Below are 25,965 nucleotides of genomic sequence, written 5' to 3' on the forward strand. Positions count from 1 at the left end.
TACAGTTTATTATAACATTATAAATGACTTTACTGTTACTTTTGACGATTTAATGTGCCCTTGGTAGTGTTTAATTTAAAAATATATATTTCCTGTTGATTCATTCCAAACTCGTATAACTCATATTTTTCCTGTGTGTTGCTGTCATGTTGAATCACATCTTCTTTGCATGAATCTTCTTGTAGGCAAAGGCAAAAAGACGTCTCATTTAAGCAGGTCCTCATCAGGCTTTGAGTCCAGCCATCTCTCCTCCCCTGAGTTTCCCATCCCACCCCTCTGCCATTCCAGCAGGTTAAACCCACAAACAAGACAGGACGCTCCACTTCCACTGCAGATCGACTCCATCAAGAGGAGAAACCATGGCATGTTCAGAGGAAGATTCCTGAGTCGCAGTTGCGGTGCACTGGATCAGCCGTCTACTCAAACTGAGCTTAGGAAACTTTGCTTCTCAGTAGAGGAACTTCATCTGCAAAGTCCTGAGAGAAAGCAGCCCAACAGTACTGAGGAGAATCTTCTGACACCTGACGAGTCTGAAGAGACTGGAAACGGAGCTCAGCCGTCCTCCAGCGTCTCAGTGGTGGAGTATGAAGAGGTGCCTGTAGATGATCTTCCTCCAAGCACACAGCGCATGAAACCTCCAGTTCCTCCAAAACCTCTTCCACTGCCGTCATTGAAGGGCTTTGACGCTGGTTTCAGTAGAAAGGAGGTTCATACAAGCGCATCTAAGTCAAACTCCTGTCCAGAAGTTCCCAGGATCTCCAAATCGCTCATTTACAGACCTGCAAAGAAAGTTCACTCTGGGAAAACACCCAACCTGGAGACTTTAGTGGAGGAAAAGTTGTGCTCTGATGGCATCGACCTCACAGAAGAGCCATATTCTGACAAGGTTTATGTCTTTTTTTTTTTTTTTTACTTGACTTATTGGCGCTAAAGATAAATGGTGTATATTGTCTTTGGTCTTCGGGCATTTAGACTGAAAAATGTTTAAAAGTTTAACTTTTTTTTTTTTTTTAATTTGTACTTCATCAGAATGATACAAAACTTGACTTTTGTGACACTTCTTATGAACACAAAAAATGCGGACATGATTAGAAAAGGATAGATGGTCTTAAAAATAGTCACACTTTACAGTGATCTTTATAGTCTACCATAGTAATGTAAAATATGAAAATAGAATCTGAAAATCAATTTTGGGGAGTCTAAATAAATCATCTGCGAAAAAATGTAAATGTTTTGTATTTTGTAACTTAAACACTGTAATAAATTGTTTACTGTAATTAACTTATTTGAAAAATAGTATTAAATATTTTTTCTATGATTTATATTTAAAAAAAAAAAAATCATTAATATTGTCTAATACCATGAATTACCCTAAAAATACAAAATATTAAATAATAAATATTATTGAAACAAAATATAGTACAATCATTTCATTTAAAAAAAAATTACCACCAATGAATGGGGAAAATGAAAATGATAAAAACATAGCAATTGGGGGGTAGAAGTTTTTGTCTGTCTAAATATATGCAAAACCCATATATTCTAAATATTGTATTTTAAATACTTGTGCTCCATTTTTTTACCAACACTCTGTATTAACTGAAAATAATATGTATTATATATATATTTTTTAATTATTACTATTTTTATAGAAATCAATGTTGAATATAGTCTCATGGATTTCCCTCAAAATGCTAAATATTAAAGAATAAATATACCGAATATAAAAATATTAGTACAAAATATAGTCTTTTTTTTAAGTCATGCTTATTATTGTCTACCCTGTTGACTTCACCAAAGGGTTAAGTATAAGATTGCAACAATATCACAACAAAATAAAAACACACTTTAGCAACTAGTTTTGCATGGGCAAAGATCAAATTTTATTCAGAAAATGTTTTAAATCTAGTTAGTTAAATCTAGTTCGTATTCTTCATTTCTGTTTTTCAGCATGGCCGTTATGGAGTGCCGTTCTCTCTGGTCCAGAGATATTCTGAAGATCTGGACAAACCTTTGGGTGACATTGCCATTGTGATGGATCAGACGAGAGGCCGTCAGCTTCTGAAGCAGCATCGGATAGCCGTGAGTCTGTCTGCTGATGACTTACAGCATGATGAGTGTCACTTGCACGTTCTGGACAAATGTGTCTGACTTTGACTTCATTTCATATCTCACAGATCCCATTGAGAAGTTTGTCAGAGATATGTGTGATTCCATAATGGATTTCAGAACTGTGGGAGCAGCTTTGCAGAGCGACAGATGATCGAAAGCACATAACAAATCCAGCTTAAAAACCACTGCTGAACTGATTCCCGATGAATCAGCTGAATGTTTTTCCAGCTAGAGTTTGTCCTTACCTGACTTTTTCTGTCCTTTTAGGCTTTAGACAGCACAGTAGAAACTGAAATAGTTTGACTTTCATATATGGCTGTGTTTTGAATGAAGTCACTGATGAGTGATTTGTTTTGAATCAGCTTTTGATTTCAATCTGTAATGATCTAAATGCAACACAGTCCCAATTTTAAGCAACTCTTTAGAAGATTGTGCGAACCGTAAATATTGCCTTTGAAAATGTACATATAATAGTGACTCTGAGTGTAAACCTAAATTTGTTGTAATATGTTTTGGATATATTGGATAGATCATCATCATTTTGTTTTTCAGAAGAAGCCGTTTTTCGTTATTATTTTGATATATATATATATATATATATATATTACAAAATCTCCCCGGGCTAAAAAGCATGTTTTCTGTATACCACATTGTCTTATATTTTCAGTAACGTTCTGATTTCAAAGCATATTTATTTCCTTCTGTAATATAGGATTTATTTTCTTGTAGCATTTATCATACCTATTTTAATCTATAACATTCTGTTATGAGATGATGAAGGGTTCTGTTATTTTATGGACTAATGCAAGTTGGTGTGAATGAACTATGAAGGTTTTAAATGGATTTTAAGAGACAAATGTGTTTTAAAAACTAATAAAGTCAAAAGCTCTAATTCGTTTATTTCCATATAGTTTAGTCATTTGACTACATACCTTTCTAAGAATTAGCATGTATAATTTGCAAAGGCTGGAAATGTAAGATGTGTAATCTAGTATGTTTAAATTATAATATGTGACCCTGGAGCACAAAAGCAGTCTTAAGTCGCTGGGGTATATTTGTAGCAATAGCCAAAAAAAAAACATTGTATGGGTCAAAATTATCGATTTTTCTTTTATGCCAAAAATCATTAGGATATTAAGTAAAGATCATGTTCCATGAAGATATTTTGTAAATTTCCTACCCTAAATATATCAAAACTTAGTTTTTGATTAGTAATATGCATTTTTCGCTATAGATTTGTGCTACCTATCTGTTTAATGAGAGGTAGCACAAATCCTCAGAACACCGTAAATAGCGCACATTAAAGTTACAAAATGATGACATATGGCGCCATTGCGCTATGGGCATCCCGAGTTCGAATCCGCTGGAGGACTTTCCCGATCCCGCCCCCTCTCTCTCACCCACTTTGCATCCTGTCTCCTCTACACTGTCCTATCATAAAATCGAAAACGCTAAAAATAAATCTTAAAAAAAAAAAAAACATTGAAGGAAAAGTGAAATGTTAGCAACGTCTAATTTGTCATTTTACGTTTTTGGCACCTAAAACGTTTTTAAATGTTATTCAAACATGAATATATGTATATGCCAAAAAAAAAAAAAAAGAGAGCGCGAGAGAGAGAAACCCAAACTGGGGGTCTGACGCCCCCAAACCTCCATGCACTCATGCAGCAGGTTTAACGCCGCCAAAGCACAGAAAAGTTTGGAGACATGAACACATGGAGACAAGGCGCTGTTCCGCCCCTCTGAGACAAGTGACATAGGTAGTGTGTTAATACAGTATCATCTCTCTGGATTCCAGTCATGAGAACATGATGACTTTCAGAAATCCCCCCTCTCATAAACACTTGAGCGGCTACATGCGCGTGAGGAGCCGCAGGGGGAACTGGCCCGCGGTGGTTCTGCTCCGAATATCGCGCAGGGATTTGTTCTTCTGTCTGACCGCTCTCCTCGTCTTCTGCCTGGGCTCTGTGTTATATCAGTTAGACGGAGGAGCTCCAAAAGTCCTGCTGGATGTGGGATATTATCTCGGTAAGACCTCAAACATACTGTATTTGTTTATCAGGAGTCATGGGGTAAGCTGTCACAATGGAATCTGATTTGGCAATATGAAATGCTTGCCTGTAATGTATATATTACTTGTCCTGAGTTTATTCATTTAGTTAATATTTTAAGTGTATATCCGTGTTGTTTTATTTTTTCCCCCCTTGTTCATCTAACAGTTTTTTTTCACTGCTAGCATTTGTGTAATTGGACTTTTGACTCAAAACTCACATTTTATAAAACTTTATATAACTTTAATAGATCCTTTAAAAGTATTGTGTAGTAATATTAGAGTCTAAACAGATCATTTGTTGCAATATGAACAGAAGTTTCCTGATATGTCTCACTAATTGAATGCACCTTAATGATTTGTTAAAGTTATAAAGTCTTAGCAAAGCCTGTTACTGTAGTTCTGTTCTCAGGTCAATGCATCAGTCAAGGTTCATAAAGAGCGAACTGTCTAACTCCACTATGAGTCTATATGACAGCAGTGTTATTCTTGGCTTTCAGAGCAGCTCATGAGACCCACCAGTGAATTCCACACGAGTCCATGTAAACTCATGATATGAGGCCTTTCATTGTCCTACAATGACAGCAGTCACCAAAACTGATGGAGGAGTGGAAGAACCTGTGGATTTGACAAAGCATCGGTTCTTAAAATGCCCATTTAAAATATACAAAACTTACATTTTAGTACCCAAGCTATGAAGTCTACAAATATTATACAGATTAAACTTAATAAATGTGCAATTATTGTGGATGGATAGAATATTTGGCATTTCTTCTCAAGAACTATAAGGATTCTGTCTGCTTGTGAAATTCAATATGCACGATTATATGTACGGTAGATGGCGGGTGCGCTTCTATTTATTTTTATTTTATTTAAAACTTTTTAGGGAGATTTGCTGGTGGCCACGGATCTTTAGCACCCAGAGTAAGAGCACTGCATGTAATATCCTGTACTCAACTGATGCATATGCATGTTTATGCCATTATTATGTAAGATTATTCTTTAGTGAAAACGCTTTGAATGTTGTAAGAGTTTTCTCTGTTGCAGACTCTACCGTTCCCGAGTCAGGTTGTGTATAACAGGGTGGGTAAGTGTGGCAGTCGCACTATAGTTCTGTTGCTGCGCATTTTGGCGGACAGACATCAGTTCACCCTCATCTCCTCTGATATTCACAACAAGACCAGACTCACCAAACGGGAACAGGTAATCAAAAATGATCATTGTCAATTAAAAATGTAAACAATTTCTTATTTTTTGAGCATCACATCAACTGCCATTGAATTAATTCATTATAATTCCCGTAGGTCTATATACTGTATGAGGAGAGCCTTCAGCCACCACTGAACCATCACTAGTAATTCATTTCAACTGTTCTTCTTTCATTCCTGTGTAGGAAAATCTGATTAGAAACATCAGCACAACTCCTCAGCCATTTCTTTATACCCGACATGTGCATTTTCTCAATTTTAGCAGGCAAGTAAACCCAGAGATCTGAATGACTGTATCTTACTCATGGCAACTCATCAAATAAATGAAAGCACAGAAAATATTGATTTGAATTTTGATTTTGTAATTCTGCAATTATTATTAAAGGGGTCATATGAGGCGATTTCAAGTTTTCCTTTCTCTTTGGAGTGTTACAAGCTGTTCGTGAATAGATAAGATCCCTAAAGTTTCAAAGACTAAAGTCTCAAACCCAAAGAGATATTCTTTATATTCTCCTAAAACGGCTCGTTTAAACACGCCCCCACATGTCTACGTCACTGTGTGGGAAGATTTGCATAACACGCCCACACAACTAGAAATCAGTGGATAAGTATTTACAGCACTGTTCCAGAACAGTTCAAACCAAATATTCAGATGTGTGCAGCGCATTTTATGGAGGATGTGGACTGTTTCCTGGGAGAGTAGCTTACAATGCCGGTGTTCTGACAAATAATGCTGACTCACAGCCTGTAAGTACGTTTTCATATTTAAAGAATTTGCCACTTATGATTCAAACGTGAGTTTTGAGCAGTGTAGAGTAGCGCTTGTTGTTTGTCATTTCTCCGATCACAAATGCAGACATGGTTTTATGTTTACGTGGCGTGATGCAACGCAGCGTGTAAAAAGACAGTATAAGTCGTTATAATCAGTAATTATATCCCCACTGGATGCTACAAATGCCTCGTTTATAATGGGTTTTAATGTTTTTGTCTCGTCGCTCCGGCCAGACAGGGCATCACAATATGGTAAGGGGCGTAACATTTCCGTCACACGCTTGAGGTATTCGGCCAATCACAACGCACTAGATAGCTGGCCAATCAGAGCACACCTCGCTTTTCAGAACAATGAGCTTTGTAAAAATCGACGCGTTTCAGAAAAGCGGGGCATAGAGGAGAAACAATAATGTACAGCATGTGGAAAATAATGTGTTTTTGAACCTTAAACCGCATAAACACATTTCATTACACCAAATACACAAAATAATGTTATTTTTAGCAACGTCATATGACCCCTTTAATATGTATTGTTTATATTAACTAATAATAGTAATTGTTAATTATTATTATTAATTATTAATAGTAAGTCAACATTTATTTATATAGCACCTTTCAAAACAAAGTTACAAAGTGCTTTACAATAAAAAGATCAGTACAGTAACAAAATACAAAAAATACCATCAAAATTAAGAAAAAGCCATTCGATAAAAATAGTCTTAAGAAGAGACTTAAAAGAGGATACAGTAGGAGCCTGCCTAATATCCCCAGGCAGGGAGTTCCATAGCTTAGGCGCACGGATAGCAAAAGCGCGGTCACCTTTGGTAACAAGTCGAGATTTTGGAACCATTAATAGGGCCCTACCGGAGGATCTCAAGCAGCGATCAGGCTCATAAGGAATTAATAAATCACAAATATAGGCAGGAGCCTGACCCTTCAAGGCCCTTAAAAACAAGCAACAAAATCCTAAAATCAATTCTAAAACTCACAAGCAACCAGTGAAGAGCAGCAAGAATCGGTGTAATGTGGTCACTTTTCTAAGTACCTGTTAAAAGCCTAGCAGCAGCATTTTGAATCAGCTGCAATCTTTGGAGATTTCTCTTGCTAATACCAGAATAAAGTGCATTACAATAATCAAGTCTGTAAGAAATAAAAGCATGAATGACCTTTTCTAAATCTGCCAAAGAAAGGAATGACTTTATCTATGAAGGTAGAATGACGTCAAAAAGATTTGCATACGCAGGGTAATATTTGTGGAAGTGTACATAAGACTGTAAGCGTAAATTAAATTTGCATGCGCAAGAGAAGCTGTTTTTGCAGATTAATGCTCATTTCCAGCTAATAAAAATATGTTCTAAGAATGTTTTGCTAACGTTCCCATTACTTTATGAAAGCATTATTTCTAGATGGTCTCTGAACATTCAAAACGTCCAGTTTTTTAAATTTTTAAAAAATGTTTTTCTTGGTTATGTGAATGTTAAGGAAATATTCCATTTTGATCATTTGGATTTGATTTAACAAAATGAGAATGTTACTTTTGAATGTCCTCTGAACATTCTGAAAAATGTAGTAACGTTTAAAAATGTTAGAAGACCTTTCCGAAAAGAGAGCGATGTATGAATATTTTTGTGCTGACATTTTGAGAACATTATTAAAGACCAGGTAACTGTGATTTTGAACTATTAATGTTACTTGAAAAATGTTTGTTCATAAACCTTGCCAGCCAAAGTTCTGAGAACATTTCCTGTTAGAAGGGTCATACTGAGCAAAAATAATAGGGAAAAAAGCTTGTGAAATATTATTTGACTTCCACAGTTAACAGTAGTACTGCTTTGGAAACTTCCTGCAAAGCCATTTTAGAGTTAAAGGGGTCATATGATGTTGCTAAAAAGAACATTATTTTGTGCATTTGGTGTAATGAAATATGTTTATGCGGTTTAAGGTTCTAAAAACACATTATTTTCCACATACTGTACATTATTGTTTCTCCTCTATGCCCCGCCTTTCTGAAAAGATTTTTACAAAGCTCATCGGTCTGAAAAGCAAGGTGTGCTGTGATTGGCCAGCTATCCAGTGCATTGTGATTGGCCGAATACCTCAAGCGTGTGACGGAAATGTTACGCCCCTCACATACTGTGATGCAGTGTCCCGGCCAGAGCGACGAGACAAAAACATAAAACCCATTATAAACGAGGCATTTGTAGCATCCAGTGGGGACATAGTTACGGATTATAATGACATACTGTCTTTTTACACATTGCGTTGCATCTCGCCTCGTAAACATAAAACCATGTCTGCATTTGTGATCAGAGAAATGACAAACAACAAGTGCTACTCTACTGCCCAAATAAGTGAGCGGAGGCAGGCGGGCTAGAGAATGGCGCGGCCGGCGGGCTTGCGGCAACCACATGTGACGACCCCGGGCTGGACTCCGCTTCGTCCACGAATATCTCTTTGGATTTGAGACTTTAGTTTTTGTAACTTTACAGATCTTCTTTATGCACCAAGAACTTGTAACACTCCAAAGAGAAAGGAAAAATTTAAATCGCATCATATGATCCCTTTAATGGTGTTTATTGCCGAATATGTGTGGAATATCGAAACCAAACTAGCCTTGCTGTTTACTTCCATCTTTGCCATGAATGACGGTGAAGGTGTAAAATAAGGTATATTCTAACATGAGTCCTCTCTGTACTGTAATCAGGTTCAGAACGGATGAGCCCGTGCACATCAACATCATCAGAGATCCCATCAACCGATTCCTGTCCAATTATTTCTTCCGGCGCTTCGGCGACTGGAGGGGGGAAGAGAATCACGTCGTCCGGACCCCTAGGATGAAAGACGAAGAGAGATACTTAGTAAGAGCTTTAAAACGAATGTGTTTCTGAAGAACGTAGCAGTTGAAGCTAGGCTAGAGAAACACAGTACAAATGTACAGTAATGAGAAGTGAGTGAATGAACTGCGCTGTCATAATGAAGTGTGTACTGTGCGATTCACATGAATGCCTCCCTCACTGCTCAGCGGGCAGCGTTTATTAGCACGGTTTACTCAGTCTATATTTAGTGTGAGACTGACTGACTGTGCTGCTGCTTTTCCTGTCAGTCATTAGTGTGACGTGTGGTGGTGCTTTACAGGCGGTGTACAGTACTGTGCACATACAATATGATGTCATCTGATGTTTACAGTTTCTCTAAAGATACCAAAGCAATCATATATGTTCTATACAATACACATGGGTATGCATGATTAAATACTAATTTTCGTCTGTTCATTTTCTGCAACTTTCCCTGGAATGTTGGGGTTTTGTTTGCTCAGCAGCAGGAAATAGCCAGGCATGGGTTGGTTGGTTGGTTGGTTGGTTGGTTGGTTGGAGACTGATATGAATGACCCCACAGTCACAGCATTTGTGTGTTCAGACCCCTTGTGGATGAATATATAAACAAACACAGCACTGTTCTCAGAGCTTCAGTCCAGTTCAACACCTATATCAGTGTAACAGCACTAGCATAACTAACTGTGAAATGTTACTGTTGGCACTTTGATGCATTGCTTTTGTTCATCTTTGGATAAAAGCATCCGCTAAATGCATAAATGTACATGTTTCCAATATGTTCTTAATGACCAAAGGACATCAACACGTGCATCTTGGAAAGTTACCCAGAATGCTCCAATCCCCGGCTCTTCTACATTATCCCATATTTCTGTGGGCAGCATCCTCAGTGCAGGTGACCTTTACACTCGTATTTTATTTATGTGATTCATTTCAAGCATTTTTATCCAAGCTCCAAAACATGATGCAAAAACAAGAGATTCGTAAATGTTTCAAAGCTTCAGGAAAGGTTCATTTGAAAGCTTCCATCACTATCAGTAGATGCCCAAGAGTGATCACTGCAACTGAGTAATCTGTGGTGCAATCATCTGTCATGAACTAGAGAGCCGTGTTTGTGGGCGCTGGAGACGGCCAAGCAGAACGTTCTGGATCATTACCTGCTGGTAGGAGTGTTGGAGGAACTTAAGGATGTGCTGCTTCTGCTGGAGAGACTCCTTCCACACTTCTTCTCTGACGTCTTGAACATCTACAAAAGTCCAGGTGAGACTTTTTTCAGATTTACAGAGATGATGTTCAGCACGCAAGTAGATGGTTAGTTGGTAACAAAGTTGGTTGTTGTTTTTTTCAGCATCAAGATTTCAGGATAAATACATACATATAAGCTGTATATTTCAGGTAGTTTGACTGGTCACCTTTTTTCCAATGTAATTATAATCACGTTTGTGCACTTTTTAATGAATTTAAATCTTTAAGGCAGTGCAGTGTCAGAAATGTTTTAAAAATGACAAATATTAATTTTTAAATTTAATTATATAATAATTACTTAATTTAAATTTCTATATTTTGAACCATTAAGTCAAATTATTTTAAATACAAAATTGAACTATATATATATTTACATTTAGTCATTTAGCAGACGCTTTTATCCAAAGTGACTTACAAATGAGGACAATGGAAGCAATCAAAATTCTAAAAGGGGCAAGTATTTTTTTTTAAGAATATAATTAGAATAGGGTGTAAAATGTGTATAAAATATGTATATTGATATAAATGTAGTTATATATATATATTATATATAATATATATATAACTACATTTTAGTCATATAATATTAAATGTAATTACTTAAAAATACAATTTGTTTGAATAAACAATTTCTATATAACTTGTAAGTATATAAAAATATATGCTTTTTATATACTTTCAGTATTGTCATAAACTCCATGTAGAATTAATGTACAGCAGACTTTTTATTAAGCTTTATTAAAATAATTTATGTCTAAATCTGGCTCTGTTTGATTCAGAATACCGGAAGCTGGGGAACATGACAGGCACCGTCCGCAAACAGACTCCTAATCTAGAGGCCCTGCAGGTGCTTTATGAGCGCATGGAGTACGAGTACAAATTCTACAACTTCGTCAAAGCTCAGTTCCACCTCACCAAGAGGAAGATCGGCCTGAGATCTGGCCCAAAACCCTCCAGACGTTATTCCAGTGTGCTTCAGAGAAAAGACCTCCAGGAGGAGCTGGAGGAAGAGGACACAGAAGACTCACTGGACTGGACCGAACACACCTGAGAGATGCTCTGAGACCGGAGCACATGCAGATACAGTCTACAAGAGTCTAAAATAACTGATCATTCAGCTCCTACAGAACCATAAAACTGGACAAAGCTTGAAAATCGTGATTTTGTTTATTTGTAAAAGAAAAAAAATGATTGCACTGAATGTTATCAGCATTCTTAGACTGTAGAATATTTAACATTTTAATAACACACACGCATATATTTGTGAAATTCAATACTTGTTTCTTACAGAAATTGGGGTGCTGATTCCCAGTGCTGGTTGTGCTCTAGTATGTCACACCTTCTCACAAATTATGCATGTTCTAGCATTTCTGCTTTTAACAACCATTTGTAAGATATAGAAGTCTTGTATTATCCACAAACACGATTACTGTCTTCCTCTGAGACAGATTAAAACTGTTTGTTCAATTCTCAGCTCATTTTTACATGTACGTATGGAGAGACTATGTTATGTATAATCTTGGTTTTTGTTGCTATATCTGTGGGTGTTTTACTACATCCAAACAGACAGAAAATTACAATTTTGTGGGAAAACGATTGGAGAGTATTTGAACCCCCACCCCCATTCTTTTGCAGATTATAAGTTAAATGATACTTACTGAATACTATTTTTTGTCATCAGAACTGAAATGTTTGTATTCTTAAGTTATAAGTGTGTGTGTGTGTGTGTGTGCGTGTGCGTGTGTGTGTGTGTGTGATGGAAAGGTTCAGGGCTTTTTTTTTAAGATGCAGGGCTGGGTAATTCCTGGTATCATTTTTAGACAAACACATTGCAACTGTAGTTTCCCTTAATAATGAAATGAGTGAATTTAGTGGTCATTTGTGAATTCCTGATATCCATTAACACAGAAGGAGTACTTTTGTTTTGTACGAAATAAGACACTTGACCGCAGTAACATTCTTGTCAAATCAATATTCTTCATTAAAATATTTTATGTTACATTGACAATCTTATATAAATTATACAGTAAAGTTTAATCTTTCATTAGTTAAAGGCAACAGAACTGCATAAATTAATACTATTTTCAAACTCGCAGCATAATAAACTGGCATATGATTACATATTTTATCTTTAAATTTTCTCATTGAGATTCTGTAAACAAATTCTACCTCCATATTGAAAACCACCGACAAATTAGTGGCATGTAGAAATCAAACAAAATTAATAATACAGAAATTATTAAACATTTTAGGTGCAAACTGATGTCATAGTTATCTTATTAAGATTAGAGTGCCATTTCTCATCAGTAGTACATGCAAAACTATCTGCATAAAAGTGTAAAGCAGCATAAGACTACAGCACATGATAGATTCACAGTCTGGCTTGAGGTGGTTTTTCAAACAGACTCTGTCTCAGCAGATCGAGCGCGTCCAGCGCTGTTCCCCAGCTCAGAGTAACACCACAGCTGCCGTGACCGTAGTTGTGCACCAGAGGCACCTGACGGCCCTCTACATGCAGATACTGGTGCTCCACCCGTGGGTTCACCCGGCCCGGCCGCAGCCCCACCCACTCACCCATCACCTGAGCTGCTCGCAGAGACGGTTCCAGCTGCCAGCAGTGCTCCAGGATCCCCTCGCTGTCCTCCTTATCCACCTCCAGCCGCCAGTCATCCGCCTGCCGCGTGCCTCCGATGCTGACGTAGCTGATGCCTGGGTAGATGTAGGTATTGCCATCTCCATCTCGGATGAAGTTCTTCAGCCACGGAGCGTTTATCTTCAAAATCTGTCCTCGTACTGGATAGACCTCCTCATCCTTCACCAAAAAACGAGAGCCGAGGCCTGAGCAGTTCATGATGGCATCGCAATTCAGGGCCAGTTTATGAAGATCAGTCACTTTTTCATGTATGATCTGACCTCCAACTGCTTTTAATCTAGTGGAAAACATAAAACATAACACTGGTTTATTTATTATATGATTACAATTCCCCTGTAGTTTTCTTTTTTGTTTATAAATTGTGTGAGTGCAGTTTTTTATTATATATATATATATATATATATATATATATATACACTGTGTTATTACAATTTAAAATAGCTGTTTTCTATTTCAATATATCTTAAATTGTAATTTATTACTGTGATGCAAAGCTGAATTATTTGCAGCCAGTACTCCAGTCTTCAATGTCACATAATCCTATCCTTCAAAGAAAAAAATAACAAATTTGTGCAAACCATAACATACTACCATTAAAAAGTATAAGGTTAGAAAGAAAAGAAAGAAATTAATGCCTTTTCAATGCAGCAAAGATGCATGAAATTGATCAAATTGACAATGTAGAATTGGGTAGTGGCTGCTGAAAATTCAGGTTTACCATCACAGAAATAAATTACAATTTAAAACATATAAGAGAAAACGGTTCTTTTAAATTGTAATAATATTTCACAATATTACTATTTGTACTGTATTTTTTGGTCAAATAAACGAGGCCTTTGGTAAGCAGAAGAGGCTTCCTTAAAAAAAAAAAAAAAACTTTTGACCAGCAGTGTATAACTATACATTTTATAATAAACACAAAATAAATCAATTAAAATGACCTAAAACTTTAAACAGTACCTTTTCTCTAGCCATGGCAGGTAGCTCAGACATTCACACTTTAATGTGGTAAACGCTTGACCAAACTTATGATTAGGGAAACGCTTCATTTCACGATCCGTCATGTATCTGAATCCAAACACAAAATCTGACCAGAAGGGCTTTTTGTCGCAGGGTATCTCCTTAAAAATGTGGTACCTAAGATGCAGCAAAGTAGAGATTATGAAAGATGAAAAACACTTTAATATACCATCTTTTTGCTTTTTTTGTTATCAGGGTTTTACCCGGAGCTCAAGTACACGCCAGCATCTGAGGCTTGAGGGGAATCTGCAACGGCCAGAAGATGATCGAACGACTCCTTGAACCAACGCTGTTGCCGCTCAAGAGGGATGTCTAGTAAAAGAGGACAATAACAATCCATTTAGACTGGACTGGTTGGTTGCCTTAAAAACGGAAATGCACAATCCCAAACACATGATATAATGACAGGTTTGATGCATCATCTCACCAGGAAACTCTTTGGGCAAGAGGATTCCAGCAGCTCCATCACCGGTGGTGTCCGGTGAAAACTTCTCCGCAATAACAGTCACAGAACAATGTGGAAGCGTCTCAGCGACACACACAGCAGTGGATAAACCCACCACACCTGCTCCAACCACCACCACCTCCACATGCTTCATCCCTCAGATCAACTACAACATACAGTACAGACTAACTGCTTCAGTGAGCAAAGGAACGTGTGCACTGTCAATCAAGAGTCACATTTAAAACTTTGCATTTTTATTTTATTTTGAGTTCAGGTGAAAAAGCCTCCAAGTGCCATCTGAAATTTTCTTCTAAAATGAGCATTTTTTTTTAATCAGGCTCCTAGGTTCTTTTCATTGCCATTAAAGTGAAAATAACTGAATACAAACATAGAAGCCTGAGAAAAACGCTCATTTTAGAAGAAAATTTCAGACGGCACTAAAATTTAACACGGCTTTTGCATCAGAACTCTTAAAGGGGTCATATGATGTTTCTAAAATGAACATTATTTGGTGTATTTGGTGTAATGAAATGTGTTTATGCGGTTTAAGGTTAAAAAAACACATTATTTTCCACATACTGTGATAGAAGGTAGATATGTGGGGGCGTGTTAGAACGAGCCGTTTTAGGTAGGTGTGGTTGACTCTTAACTTTTATAAAGAATATCTCTTTGGATTTGAGACTTAGTCTTTGCAACTTTATAGATCTTCTTTATGCACCAAGAGCTTGCAACACTCCAAAGAGACAGGAAAAATTTAAATTGCATCATATGACCCCTTTAATATCATTCCATCCTGAATTCAAAGGTTACGCAGTACTCCTATTCCAGGTCATGTAGGTATTTTTTCCCAAAATGTAAATATTATCATTCTTAATAACATTATTATTACTAATGTTATTATTCTTAACATTATGTGAGTATGTTTCATAACGTGTGTACAGCTTTTTGTTTTCAACAGCAAAGCATTTGGATGTGGAACCATTGTGCGTTATTCTCTTCGTTTTGTACTTTGTAGACGGCCCCTATCTTGTGTCTTTATATTATAACATTTCTGGGTTAAGAAACATCAAGGCAGAATAAAACAAATACATTACACTGTGTTCTCTTTTCTCATTTTTGTTTTTTTAAACAATTCAAACATGCCATGAATCTAAAGCGTCTATGATCTATTTTTCGAGGTTGAATATCCCAACTTCATCAGGGTCAAACACTCAAAATAACATTCCCCCATAATGTCTGCAAAATAATGAAGATGAACATTCCTCTTAATGTTGTCTTTAACGTTCATATACCCAGGAATACATGTTTTTAAACAGTTACAAAACTGGACGTTACCTGCTAGTTAGGCTAAAATGTGTTATGCTTCTATTGAAACAAACATAGCTTAAACACATTTAGAAATCATGCCTACACTTGCCATACCAGTAACAAGAATAAAGTCCATTGTCCATTCCCTCAATGCAGATTATTTAGTAAGAATATTTACAACATTGTACAGATAGTGTTACTGTAGTAAATCCAAGATTAACTTTATGCAAGGTAAAAATAACAAGCTCTGATACTACTGTAGTATTTGAAATACATTTTACAGAATGTTAAAGCAGGGGCACATTTAGTTTACACGTACTTACCTCGAGCTTACTAAGATCTGCTGCATGAACAAACACAACCAAACCTCTGTCTGTGAATCATCACCACACTCTTGACGCGCATTAAGCATTAATTCGTTATGTGCTCGATTACAGCACAAACCGATATAGGTCAAGCCGTCACGTCTTCCTGCTGAGACGAGGCTAGGACTGTTATGTTTGTCCTATTTAAAGATCTTCATCCAAAAGCATCATGGGGAATGGAGTTTCACTCGTCTTTTTTGAATATTTGAAGCGCTGTTGAAGCACAGATACTAAAATTTAAAATAATTGTAATATATTAGTGTGCGGCTAATGGTTTAGACTGCTAAAGGGAAAAATACGCGTACAGTACAGTTACTCCATTCAGTTTATTTGAGCTGCGCCTGCTATGCTTCGTCAGCACAACAGTGGCGCTGTTTGCAAATACACTGGGTGACAAAAGTTGTTGTTCCCATGGTTGTTCCGCTAGGGGGCGCATTGAGACTAAAAAAACAAAAAAAAATCTCAGAACGTCTTATTAGACATTATTTTTTAGACAGATTTTATTACAATTAGGGGGAAGTCGTGGCCTAATGGTTAGAGAGATGGACTCGTAACCCTGAGGTTGCGGGTTCGAGTCTCGTACCGGCAGGGGCTGTAGGTGGGGGGAGTGAATGTACAGCGCGCTCTCTTCCACCTTCAATACCACGACTGAGGTGCCCTTGAGCAAGGCACCGAACCCCCAACTGCTCCCCGGGCGCCGCAGCATAAATGGCTGCCCACTGCTCCAGGTGTGTGTTCACGGTGTGTGTGTGTTCACATCCAAATCCACTTTTATTGCAGTAAAGGTATACATTTCATCAGTTCGTGCATTCATTCCCTGGGAATTGAATCCATGACCTTGGTGTTTTTAGCATCATGCTTTACTGTTTGAGCTTTTACAAATAAACAAGACTTTCACAATATTTCAAAAAGTTTGTTTTTTCAGTTTGATGTTGAAGTTTAAGGCAAGACACTACAGGTGGATAGGGTAAAAATTGATATCACTACCATATACCGCTAAACTTCCCCCAGTTGATTAGTCATAGTACATTAAGACAATTCTTATGTATAACAAGATTCTGAAATATTATGTTTTAATATGCAAATTAGGCATTATCTAATTTAAGAAATGCAATAATTTGCACACATAAATCTGAACATTGGATAAAACCAGGTTCAAAATTCTTGTTAAATATTGTTGACATATTAGAGTTTTTTGGATATCGCTCCATAACTCAGAAAATACTGTCAACAGCCAGAAAAAAAAAAACATTTTCACCATGTTTTTAAGAATAAAATGTGTAGATTATATGTTATGAATAACATATGAACAAACCCTTATATAAAAACCTTCAGAATAAGAACAAAACTGTAAAGTTTGGTGTAAGTGCTGCTGAAACGGAGAGAGGAAATTGACTTTAAAGATATGCATTGTAAATGAAATCTACAGACACAAAAAATAATGTGTGATACGATAACACTTAAATGTGTGTTTTGAATGTTTTCTTTGCACAAGTCTAAAAGAAGACAGGGTAGAGAAGCAAAATAGCCCAACAACTCAAAACTGAGCAGTGCATGAAAAAACACTGGTTTTGCCTGTAGAGACTTGCCTTAACATGTATAATAATCATTCCAAAGCCTGCAGTTGAGACTCACGTGTTTGACTTGCCTGTGGCTGCGTTGTTGCCGCAGCCCTGTCTCGTTGCTGTTTTTCTCCAGTTGTGCACTCAGAGCTCTGAGTTGACTCTCTCTGTCCTCCACATCTTCCTGCATCCGCAGCACCTGCAGCTCCTGTCGGCTCTGTGCGTCTCGTGCGGAGCGATGCTCCATGAGACTGAGACAGAGGTGTAAAGTGTTAGAGTAATAGTATTTGACTACTCTACATATGTATGTTTTTGGGGAATCTGTACTTTACTTGAGTTCTGCTAAAACAGAATGTTAAATATAATACTTTTTACTCCATTACAATCAGTGCTATTTTAATATCATTGAGATCCTATTATGGATTTTATTCATATTTTAAATTATTTTTTAGTTTTTATATTTCATGTTTTTATTTGAAATTTACAGTTTTAGTCATTTTGTTGTTTGTTTTCATTTTCATTTTTTCATTGTTGAAGTTTTTATTTCAGTGTTAGTTTTAGTTTTTTAGTGCATTAAGTGAAACTAAAAAATGAGAAATGTTGCCTCTGCAAATAGTTTCAATAAAATAAGTATGGGTTTCTTTTATATATTTTGTTTAATTTTAGCTGAAAGCATGCAGGTAACAGGATATTGGTTTCTTTACAAAGTTTTTGCATCAAAATGATCTCTACTTAATTTAATTATCTCTACTTAATTTCAAAAGACTAGAAAAGTGTATGCACTTAGATTTTAGATGTAGTATCTGTACTTGATCCAGTATCTGTATATACAATTTCTCAGTAGTTTTTACACTCCTGGATTAAGATCATAACATCAAACTGAGCTCATTTTTTATCCACTTCGGTCTAGAAGCGTCATATATATTTCAGGTAATTCTGTCTTTATGATGGCTCAGTTTGCACACAGCAAAGCCAAATTAAGGACATAAAGATGAGAAGGCTGGGGGTGCTGTACCTGCTGTATGTGCTCATATTCACTCTTACACTGCAGCATGGCCTCCTTGCACAGCATCCAGCTCTTGTTTTAGACCAATCTCCTTCTGCTCCGAGATCATATTCCCTTTAAGAGCTTCAGTTTTACACAACACCTCATTCTGGACACACAGGAGCAACATTCAGAGTTACCAAAGGCCAAAAGAAGAGGTGGAGAGACTAACCAAAGCATGGGATTATTGAACACATGTGATTGATATATACCAGTTTCCACTGCAGCAGCTCTTTTTGTAGTTTCTCTTGAGCGATCACCAGCGTCCAGTGGTTAAAGGCTCTCAGTTTACACACAAGTCCAGGCAGCTTACTGTTCTCAGCATGAAGATCTTCTAATACTTCTTTCTGAATAAAACAAACAGATAATAGGTTGAACGTCACAAATGAAAAAAAACTAACTTTTGCATATATTTTGCTTAAAAAGCAACTGTTAAAACTTTCTGCAATACTATATAATTTTCATGGCAATTTAGCATATTTCCCCCCAAATTATTGTCATGTTAATCATATAATTTCTAAATTATTAAAATTAATTTGTTTTAAATTTTACCAACATACACCACAATATTTCCAAATATTTCCATCTTTTTTAACATTACATTAGTGACAAGAAAATTGTCACATTAGAAATTAAAAGGTCTACAAGGTCTTAAATAGGGTTTATTTATATATAAATAATTACAAAACAAAATTATTTTCATTTATTTGCTAATAAATATGTTTATATACAGTATATATATATATATATATTTTTTTTTTCTTTTTTAAGGGGTGAACTATGACGGATATTTTTGTGAGATATTACAAAATTTTAATTTTAATTTTTATATAACTTTATAACAAAGCTCATTCTAGCGGTTCACCTCATGAAGTGTGTGAATGAGGGTCTCGTTATCATTAACGGAGGATCATTTATTTGTCAGTTTGATGATTCTGTCCACGCCTTCCTTCCTCACGCTGCTCACCAGCTGTCGCACATCATGTCCATATTCATATGGTATTTGTCCAGACGTGACTGTGGGCGGCACAGAGAGCTGAGCATCACGCTACATATACTGTAGTTCATGTTTGAATAATTTTATGATATCAAAATTGAACTTTTGCGGCTTAAGTCTATATGTCAACACTGAAAACTTACAGACCTTCAGAAGAATGCATGTGGAGAAGAGCTGGCGAAGCAGCGTGTCGTAGCGCTCTCTGTGTTTGAGGTTGAGATGTTGATCTAAGCTTCTCGTCTCCTCCTCCAGTTGACAAACTCTGGCACGCAGAGCCGTGATGTCAGCCATCATCCCACGACACACATCCACCACCTGAGATCAGACATGTTTACTGAACATGTAGTGAAGAAACATGTAGATATACACACAAACACGCGTATACCTTTCTGTAGGGGTCACTGGCCTGCATTTCTTTGGCTTCTAGCTCTTTAACATCCTGTGGATACAGATTATTCACAGGTGAGATAAATACACGCATCTTAACTTTTCACTTCAACAACAGTTCTTTAAAAAAAAAAAAAGAAACGGATACTTTTATTCAGCACAGATGCACTAAATTGATCAAAAGTGACAGTAAAGACATTTATAATGTGCTTCAGCTTATGAAACAGTCCAGTCTGGAGAGCCTGCTGCAGGTGGTTCTGGTGTGTCAGGTGGTGCAGAAGAACGCTCTGATTGGTTCACTTAAACAAGCGTCCTTATGCTACAGGATAGAGAAGCTGGTTCAGTCCAGTACAGACCAGCACGAAGGAACTACTTCTTCTGAAAACAGGAAACGTGATTTAGCTACAAGAAGCAGGTCTGCATAAAACCATCCAGAAATATGCTGTTTTGCATAAAGAAAATGACATTTTACATAAAGTTTTTAAGATTTGTTTGCACCGTAACATTATTTTCATGACAGTTAAGCACATTTTCTAAAATAAAAAATGTTAGTTTATGATTAAAGCAAAGAAAAAATGTCTGTCATTGGGGTGAGAATAATAAACTTCAATCAAAGGGAAAACAATATTCTTTTTCTTACCCCATTGACAGATTTTTTTGTTTTGTTTTAAGCATAAATCTTAAAATCATAAGTTATGTTGCACCTGAAATAAACAAATCTTGATTTAAGAATTTTTAAATATTTGAAATGGGAAATAAGAATCTTAATTTAAAGAATATTTATTTTTATTTTAAACACTTTAGTGTTTAACATCATCCTAATATTTGCTTTTCTGCCTTTGTTCATTTAAATAATCAGCAATCATTGTATTTTATGACTGTTCTTTTAGTTATTAATCTTATTGTTGTGCAATATACAATGCAGTTCTTTGTGAAATTCACCAATAGGCTATGTGAAGTAATCTGGATATGGACATTAAGACATGGCCATTTTATCTGAGTATAGAAGGACCGTGTGAAATGTTTGTTGTAATTCAGGCTTGCAGGTGTTTTTGTGTCCATTCAGCTGGAGAAAGTGGGTCTTCGAGATGAAATGCTGAACACGTTTATAAAGAAGAAAGAGCAGATGAGTGCGCTGAAGTTAAACTCTGTATAAGCATGATTTTATTTGTTAAATAAATGGAGAGACCTCAGTTTTCATTCATCCATTCTTCTCTCACTAGGAAGAAGTGGGCAGGATCAAGAGGAAACTGATTTAGGAGTTCTGCCACAAGTATGTTTAGTCAATGAACAGTGTTTCCCTCTCTTTATTTTCTATAAAATGAGGAATGACCCTATTTGTATTATTAGAAATGTGACACATAATCCACTTTATACAGACATATAATATATACATACATACGGTACATAAATAAATGAATAAATAAATATTATTCTTATTATTATTACAAAATTAAATGAAAAATATCTTTGAATAAAAATATTGTCGTCTCTTGTAGGTTCTAAATAATGTTAATATTTTATATTTCACAGTTTTGGATTTTGTATTATTACAAATGTGGAAAACAGACAAAATAAACAAACCAAAATAAATACATAATTATTATTAATAATTCATTAAATATTCATTTATCCATCCAATTTTTTTATATTTTAAAAGGCGTTTGCTTAAATATTTGAACACTTAGTTTTGTAGTTAATATAAATAGTTTAACAAGTGATTTTTTAATTAATTGGGCTGAATAGTGAATGAAAATGAATGAACTGAATGAAAAGGTATTTAAGGATGTCAAAATGTCAAAGGGTGGCATCTTTCAAGATCATGAAAAATAAAATATACAGGTTTAGTTTTTATTATATATTTCATAATTCCAAAGGATTTGGTATCATTAGAAATGTGGAAAATATCAAAATGAATGAATGAATGAATGAATGAATGATGCATTTATATAGCGCTTTATTGTGTATCGCTGTACGCCCAAAGCGCTTTCCAATCATGAGGGGGGGTCTCTCCTCAACCACCACCAGTGTGCAGCATCCACTTGGATGATGCGACGGCAGCCACAGGACAACGGCGCCAGTGCGCTCACCACACACCAGCTACAGGTGGAGAGGAGAGAGAGTCATAGAGCCAATCAAGTGGATGGGGATTATTAGGAGGCCATGATAGACAAGGGCCAGTGGTGGCAATTTGGCCAGGACACTGGGGTTACACCCGTACTCTTTACAAGAAGTGCAATGGGATTTTTAATGACCACAGAGAGTCAGGACCTCGGTTTAACGTCTCATCCGAAAGACGGATAAATAAACAAACAAAAATAAATGAATGCATAAATAAAGTCAATAAATAAATAAACCGATGTTTTCACTTTATTTTTTGTCTCCTAATGTTGGTGGATTTTGTATTAAAGGTGGGGTAAGCGATTTTTCAAAAACACTTTAGAAAACTGATTCGGGCCGAATAGCAAAACAAACTTGTAGCCAATCAGCAGTAAGGGGCGTGTCTACTCGTGATGTGGAGGAGAGCGTTCAGTGCACATGACGGACATTAGCGAGCCGAGCAACAGAAAGATAGAGATGGCGGATAAAAAAAAACAAGAGGAAAACGTCTGCGGAACAAAAGAAGGCTTAAGGCAATAAGGCAAGAAGTAGGACCCGTGTAAATATTGGATCAGCTTTCCAGCGCTGGAGAGAACTCAAGGAGCGGAAGGCCTGCGATCGGATGCCGAGGTTGCTTTGTTTCTTCTGGATAGGTGAGTAACACAGTGTCTGCGTCACAACAGCTAAAGTCTGTCTAGTACACTGGACGCGACAAAGCGACCGTTGAAAATCATTTGAAATTTGTGTCAATACGTCATAGAACGCAGCAGCAGTTTTCTTTCGGGGTTTTTGTCGTATCGTGTCGTGCCGCATCCAGTGTAGACCATAGATATGTTTATATATATCTGTGTAGACAGCATCACTGATTAGGAGTTCTATTGTATTTTATCGTGCTGTGCCACTCGCGTCCGGTGTAGACACGGTGTAACATTGGCTTTGCTTTGTTTCACAGAACTAATCGTTGCCTGGGTTGCGTACGTATGTGTGGGGCGGAGCTATCAAAATAGGGGCGAGACCCTTTTGGGGTAGGGGCGTGTTTGTTTTGGTGATTTCAAATGTCAACATTGGCTACCAGAAATCGCTTACCCCACCTTTAATAAAAATGCAGATAATAATAGTAAATAAATAAAAAAATCATCCGTTTTCATAATGTAAATGTCTTTCTAAATCATAACTGTTTCTGGCGGTTCAGGGCATTTCAGCCTTGTCCCAGAAGACTGTTATCAGCTGCTGGAAAGCGTCTGGTAAACCTGTGGTTCATCCCTCATTACACAGAAGTGCTGCTCATGTTCAGAACTCTGGAGGAAAAGGTAAAATATCGGTGACTAATAAACATGACACAGTGTACCTGTTCTCATTAAAACACATTTTCTTCGTCATTTTTCCTCGATGTGTCTGAATCAGCTGATTTTTAGTGGGTTCTTGTTACAGGAATGTCACCAGGCTCTTCAAAACACACTGCAGATTGTTTCAGCTCTTCTTGTTTTGTGACGTCCAGCCCAGCGTTTCTTTACGCTCTGATGTTTGTCCAAAGGGGCTGAACTGTGGGACGTCCAGCGACAGATTGACTCTCTCTGTGAGCCCAGAAGTTCAGAGGCTGTCGCACGGCTCCTGCAGCTACACAGGGATGTGCTCTTCCTGCGCTTTGATACCACAGTGCGCCACATGATCAGGTGCTGGTAAATTACAGATTTCACAGTATTTGGGCCAACGACAACCATGTTAGAGAGGAGAGAGTTTTTGAAAAATCTGGTTTAAAATTCCTGTTCAGTGTAGAGATTCTTAAATACTTTTTTCCTATGAGAAAAATGAATGGAAAAAATACTTCCTGAACCAAAGCTGCTAAAAAAGTGGGAACTAACTACCACACTCATTTAACCCAAACACCACAAGAAGTAAAAGTTGGAATGACAGGAAAAGAAATTTACTGGTTTGCAATTCAAAGAAATGTTACATTTTGTGACAAAATAGTTTTGATCTTGAGGTGCGTGTTCTGCATTTCTGTAACTTGAGAGTATAGATTCATAGTGTGTTCACATGTATCTCATTGCCATTTTTTAGGTTCTTGATGATAACATGGGAAATGTGGAGAGAAAAACGGAGGTTGCGTCTCAAGACCCCATACAGTCCCTGATGAAGCAGCTGGGATTTTTACTGCTGTGGAAGCAGATGGAGGTTTTTAAAGAGAGCTGGACTTAACGACAGACGGGTTTTGAGAAAATAAACACCCCTGCACTGTTTAAACACTTATCTCAGCTTTACAGGTCATGAACATTTCATCACTCTTAAACACTCACTCTTTCATAAAAGTTTATGGTGAAACAAATATGTACAGTGTGTTTACCTGACCCATGATCTTGTGTTATAGGGTGGAGATTTACTTCCCCAGCATATGGATAAGGAGAAGGAATATGAGATTATGCTGTCTCAGACTCAGTCTGTCCTTCCACCACCTGGAGCAGCAGAAGTTGACATCAAAACATGGCAGGTAGTGCATGTGAAACAGGGGGGTTATGGTAAAACTATTAAAACATTTTGTTAATTGAAATTAAACGAAAATAAAATAAAAATGAAAAACTTACACTAAGCGAAAACTAAAACTAAATGAAGCTAAACGAAAATTATATTATGTTGCCTTGACAAATAACCAAATTTAAATTACTAATGGACTACAATAAACTGAACTAAAAACTAAAACAAGTTAATCCTAAATAGTATTTATGAAAAATGAATTTGACAAAATGAAAATGACAAAAGCACAAATTAAACTAAAATAAAAATGAAAGCTAATTCAAAATATTAGTAAAAAAAAAAAAAAAAAAAAACGATAATAGCATATAATTTATAAATTATAATAGTATATTAAGTTTAAGTTGAAGCACTAAAATGAACTGGAAATAAAACCTAAATCTGAATTAAATATAAAACCGAAATAAAAAAAATTAATTAAATGAGTAATATTTAAAAAGGGAAAAAAACTAATTAAAATGGCAAAAGCACATAACAAGATGACTAAAAATTTAAGTAACATTAAAATGAAAACATTATATGAAAATATAATAAAGCTAATTTAACATTTTAATAAAATCTATAAATTATATTAGGGTATGAAGTTTAAGTTGAAGCACTAAAGTTAATAATTGGAAATAAATCAAATTGAAATAAGAATAAATAACAAAACTGAAATAAAAATAACAAAACAAACTTATATAACCAGCGGAACTGCTTCCGGGTATGACAGATAACGGAAGTGAGAGAAAAGTGTTTATTATGTTTGAAATATGGATATTTTTCTTACAAAAACACATGGATTCACTACAGGAGGCCTTTATTCACCCCCCGGAGCCGTGTGAGGCACGTTTTATTATGGATGCGTGCGCTTTATTTGACAACTTGTGGACTGTTCAACTGCAACACCTGCTGACGGCAATGATAGAGCTGGGAATAGCCAGGACATTTTTTAAAGAGGTCCTATTATGCTCTTTTACAAAGTCTTGATTTTGTGTTGGGGGTGTACTAGAACAGGCTCTCATACTAGGTTGTTTGAAAAACACATTATTTTTCAGATATTTTACATTATTACAACACCTCTCTCCCCAGTCTGGCATGAACAGCTCGAATAGTCCCTGTATCAAATGAAGGCCCGCCTTCTGAAATACGAAATGTGCTGTGATTGGTTAGCTGGGCCAGTGTGTGTTGTGACTGGCAGCACTCAGCGCCTGGTCGGGAAATGTCATGCCCCTCACTCACTGAGGTGAGCTTCAGTGTAAATATTGCGTCAAAATCAAATCAATTTGAGCGCAATTTAAACCCGGATGATTGTAACCACTCTAAGTTCGTCTGCCTTGGGAAAGCTAGCGTGTCTC

General features: G+C 36.5%; 3 protein-coding genes across 3 annotated transcripts in view; 2 read left to right on the plus strand and 1 right to left on the minus strand.

Moving 5' to 3' along the window:
• The window catches only part of LOC107653634 (SAM and SH3 domain-containing protein 1-like), a 103,853-nt gene extending 100,858 nt beyond the window's left edge, over positions 1-2,995 (plus strand). The window contains exons 19-21 of the mRNA XM_016440408.1: positions 186-886; positions 1,951-2,082; positions 2,178-2,995. Coding sequence (XP_016295894.1) covers positions 186-886; positions 1,951-2,082; positions 2,178-2,219 — 875 coding nt within the window. The 3' untranslated portion in view covers positions 2,220-2,995. The remainder of the gene's footprint in view (positions 1-185; positions 887-1,950; positions 2,083-2,177) is intronic.
• Positions 2,996-3,968: 973 nt separating this feature from the next.
• LOC107653994 (uronyl 2-sulfotransferase-like) lies at positions 3,969-11,268 on the plus strand. Its single transcript, XM_016440858.1, has 8 exons — positions 3,969-4,191; positions 5,079-5,086; positions 5,210-5,365; positions 5,556-5,635; positions 8,846-8,999; positions 9,770-9,867; positions 10,075-10,232; positions 10,997-11,268. The coding sequence occupies exons 1-8, from the start codon at positions 3,969-3,971 to the stop codon at positions 11,266-11,268; spliced, it is 1,149 nt and encodes a 382-aa protein (XP_016296344.1).
• A 759-nt stretch (positions 11,269-12,027) lies between these two features.
• On the minus strand, positions 12,028-16,169 carry LOC107654099 (D-aspartate oxidase-like). The gene is made up of 5 exons (XM_016441029.1): positions 15,967-16,169; positions 14,318-14,501; positions 14,094-14,202; positions 13,831-14,007; positions 12,028-13,147 (listed from the first exon to the last, which is right to left on the minus strand). The coding sequence occupies exons 2-5, from the start codon at positions 14,487-14,489 to the stop codon at positions 12,589-12,591; spliced, it is 1,017 nt and encodes a 338-aa protein (XP_016296515.1). The 5' UTR covers positions 14,490-14,501; positions 15,967-16,169; the 3' UTR covers positions 12,028-12,588.
• Between the last annotated feature and the right edge of the window lie 9,796 nt (positions 16,170-25,965).

This window comes from Sinocyclocheilus anshuiensis, unplaced genomic scaffold, assembly GCF_001515605.1.
Source record: "Sinocyclocheilus anshuiensis isolate Anshui unplaced genomic scaffold, SAMN03320099.WGS_v1.1 scaffold1561, whole genome shotgun sequence".
Classification (NCBI taxonomy): Eukaryota; Metazoa; Chordata; class Actinopteri; order Cypriniformes; family Cyprinidae; genus Sinocyclocheilus; species Sinocyclocheilus anshuiensis.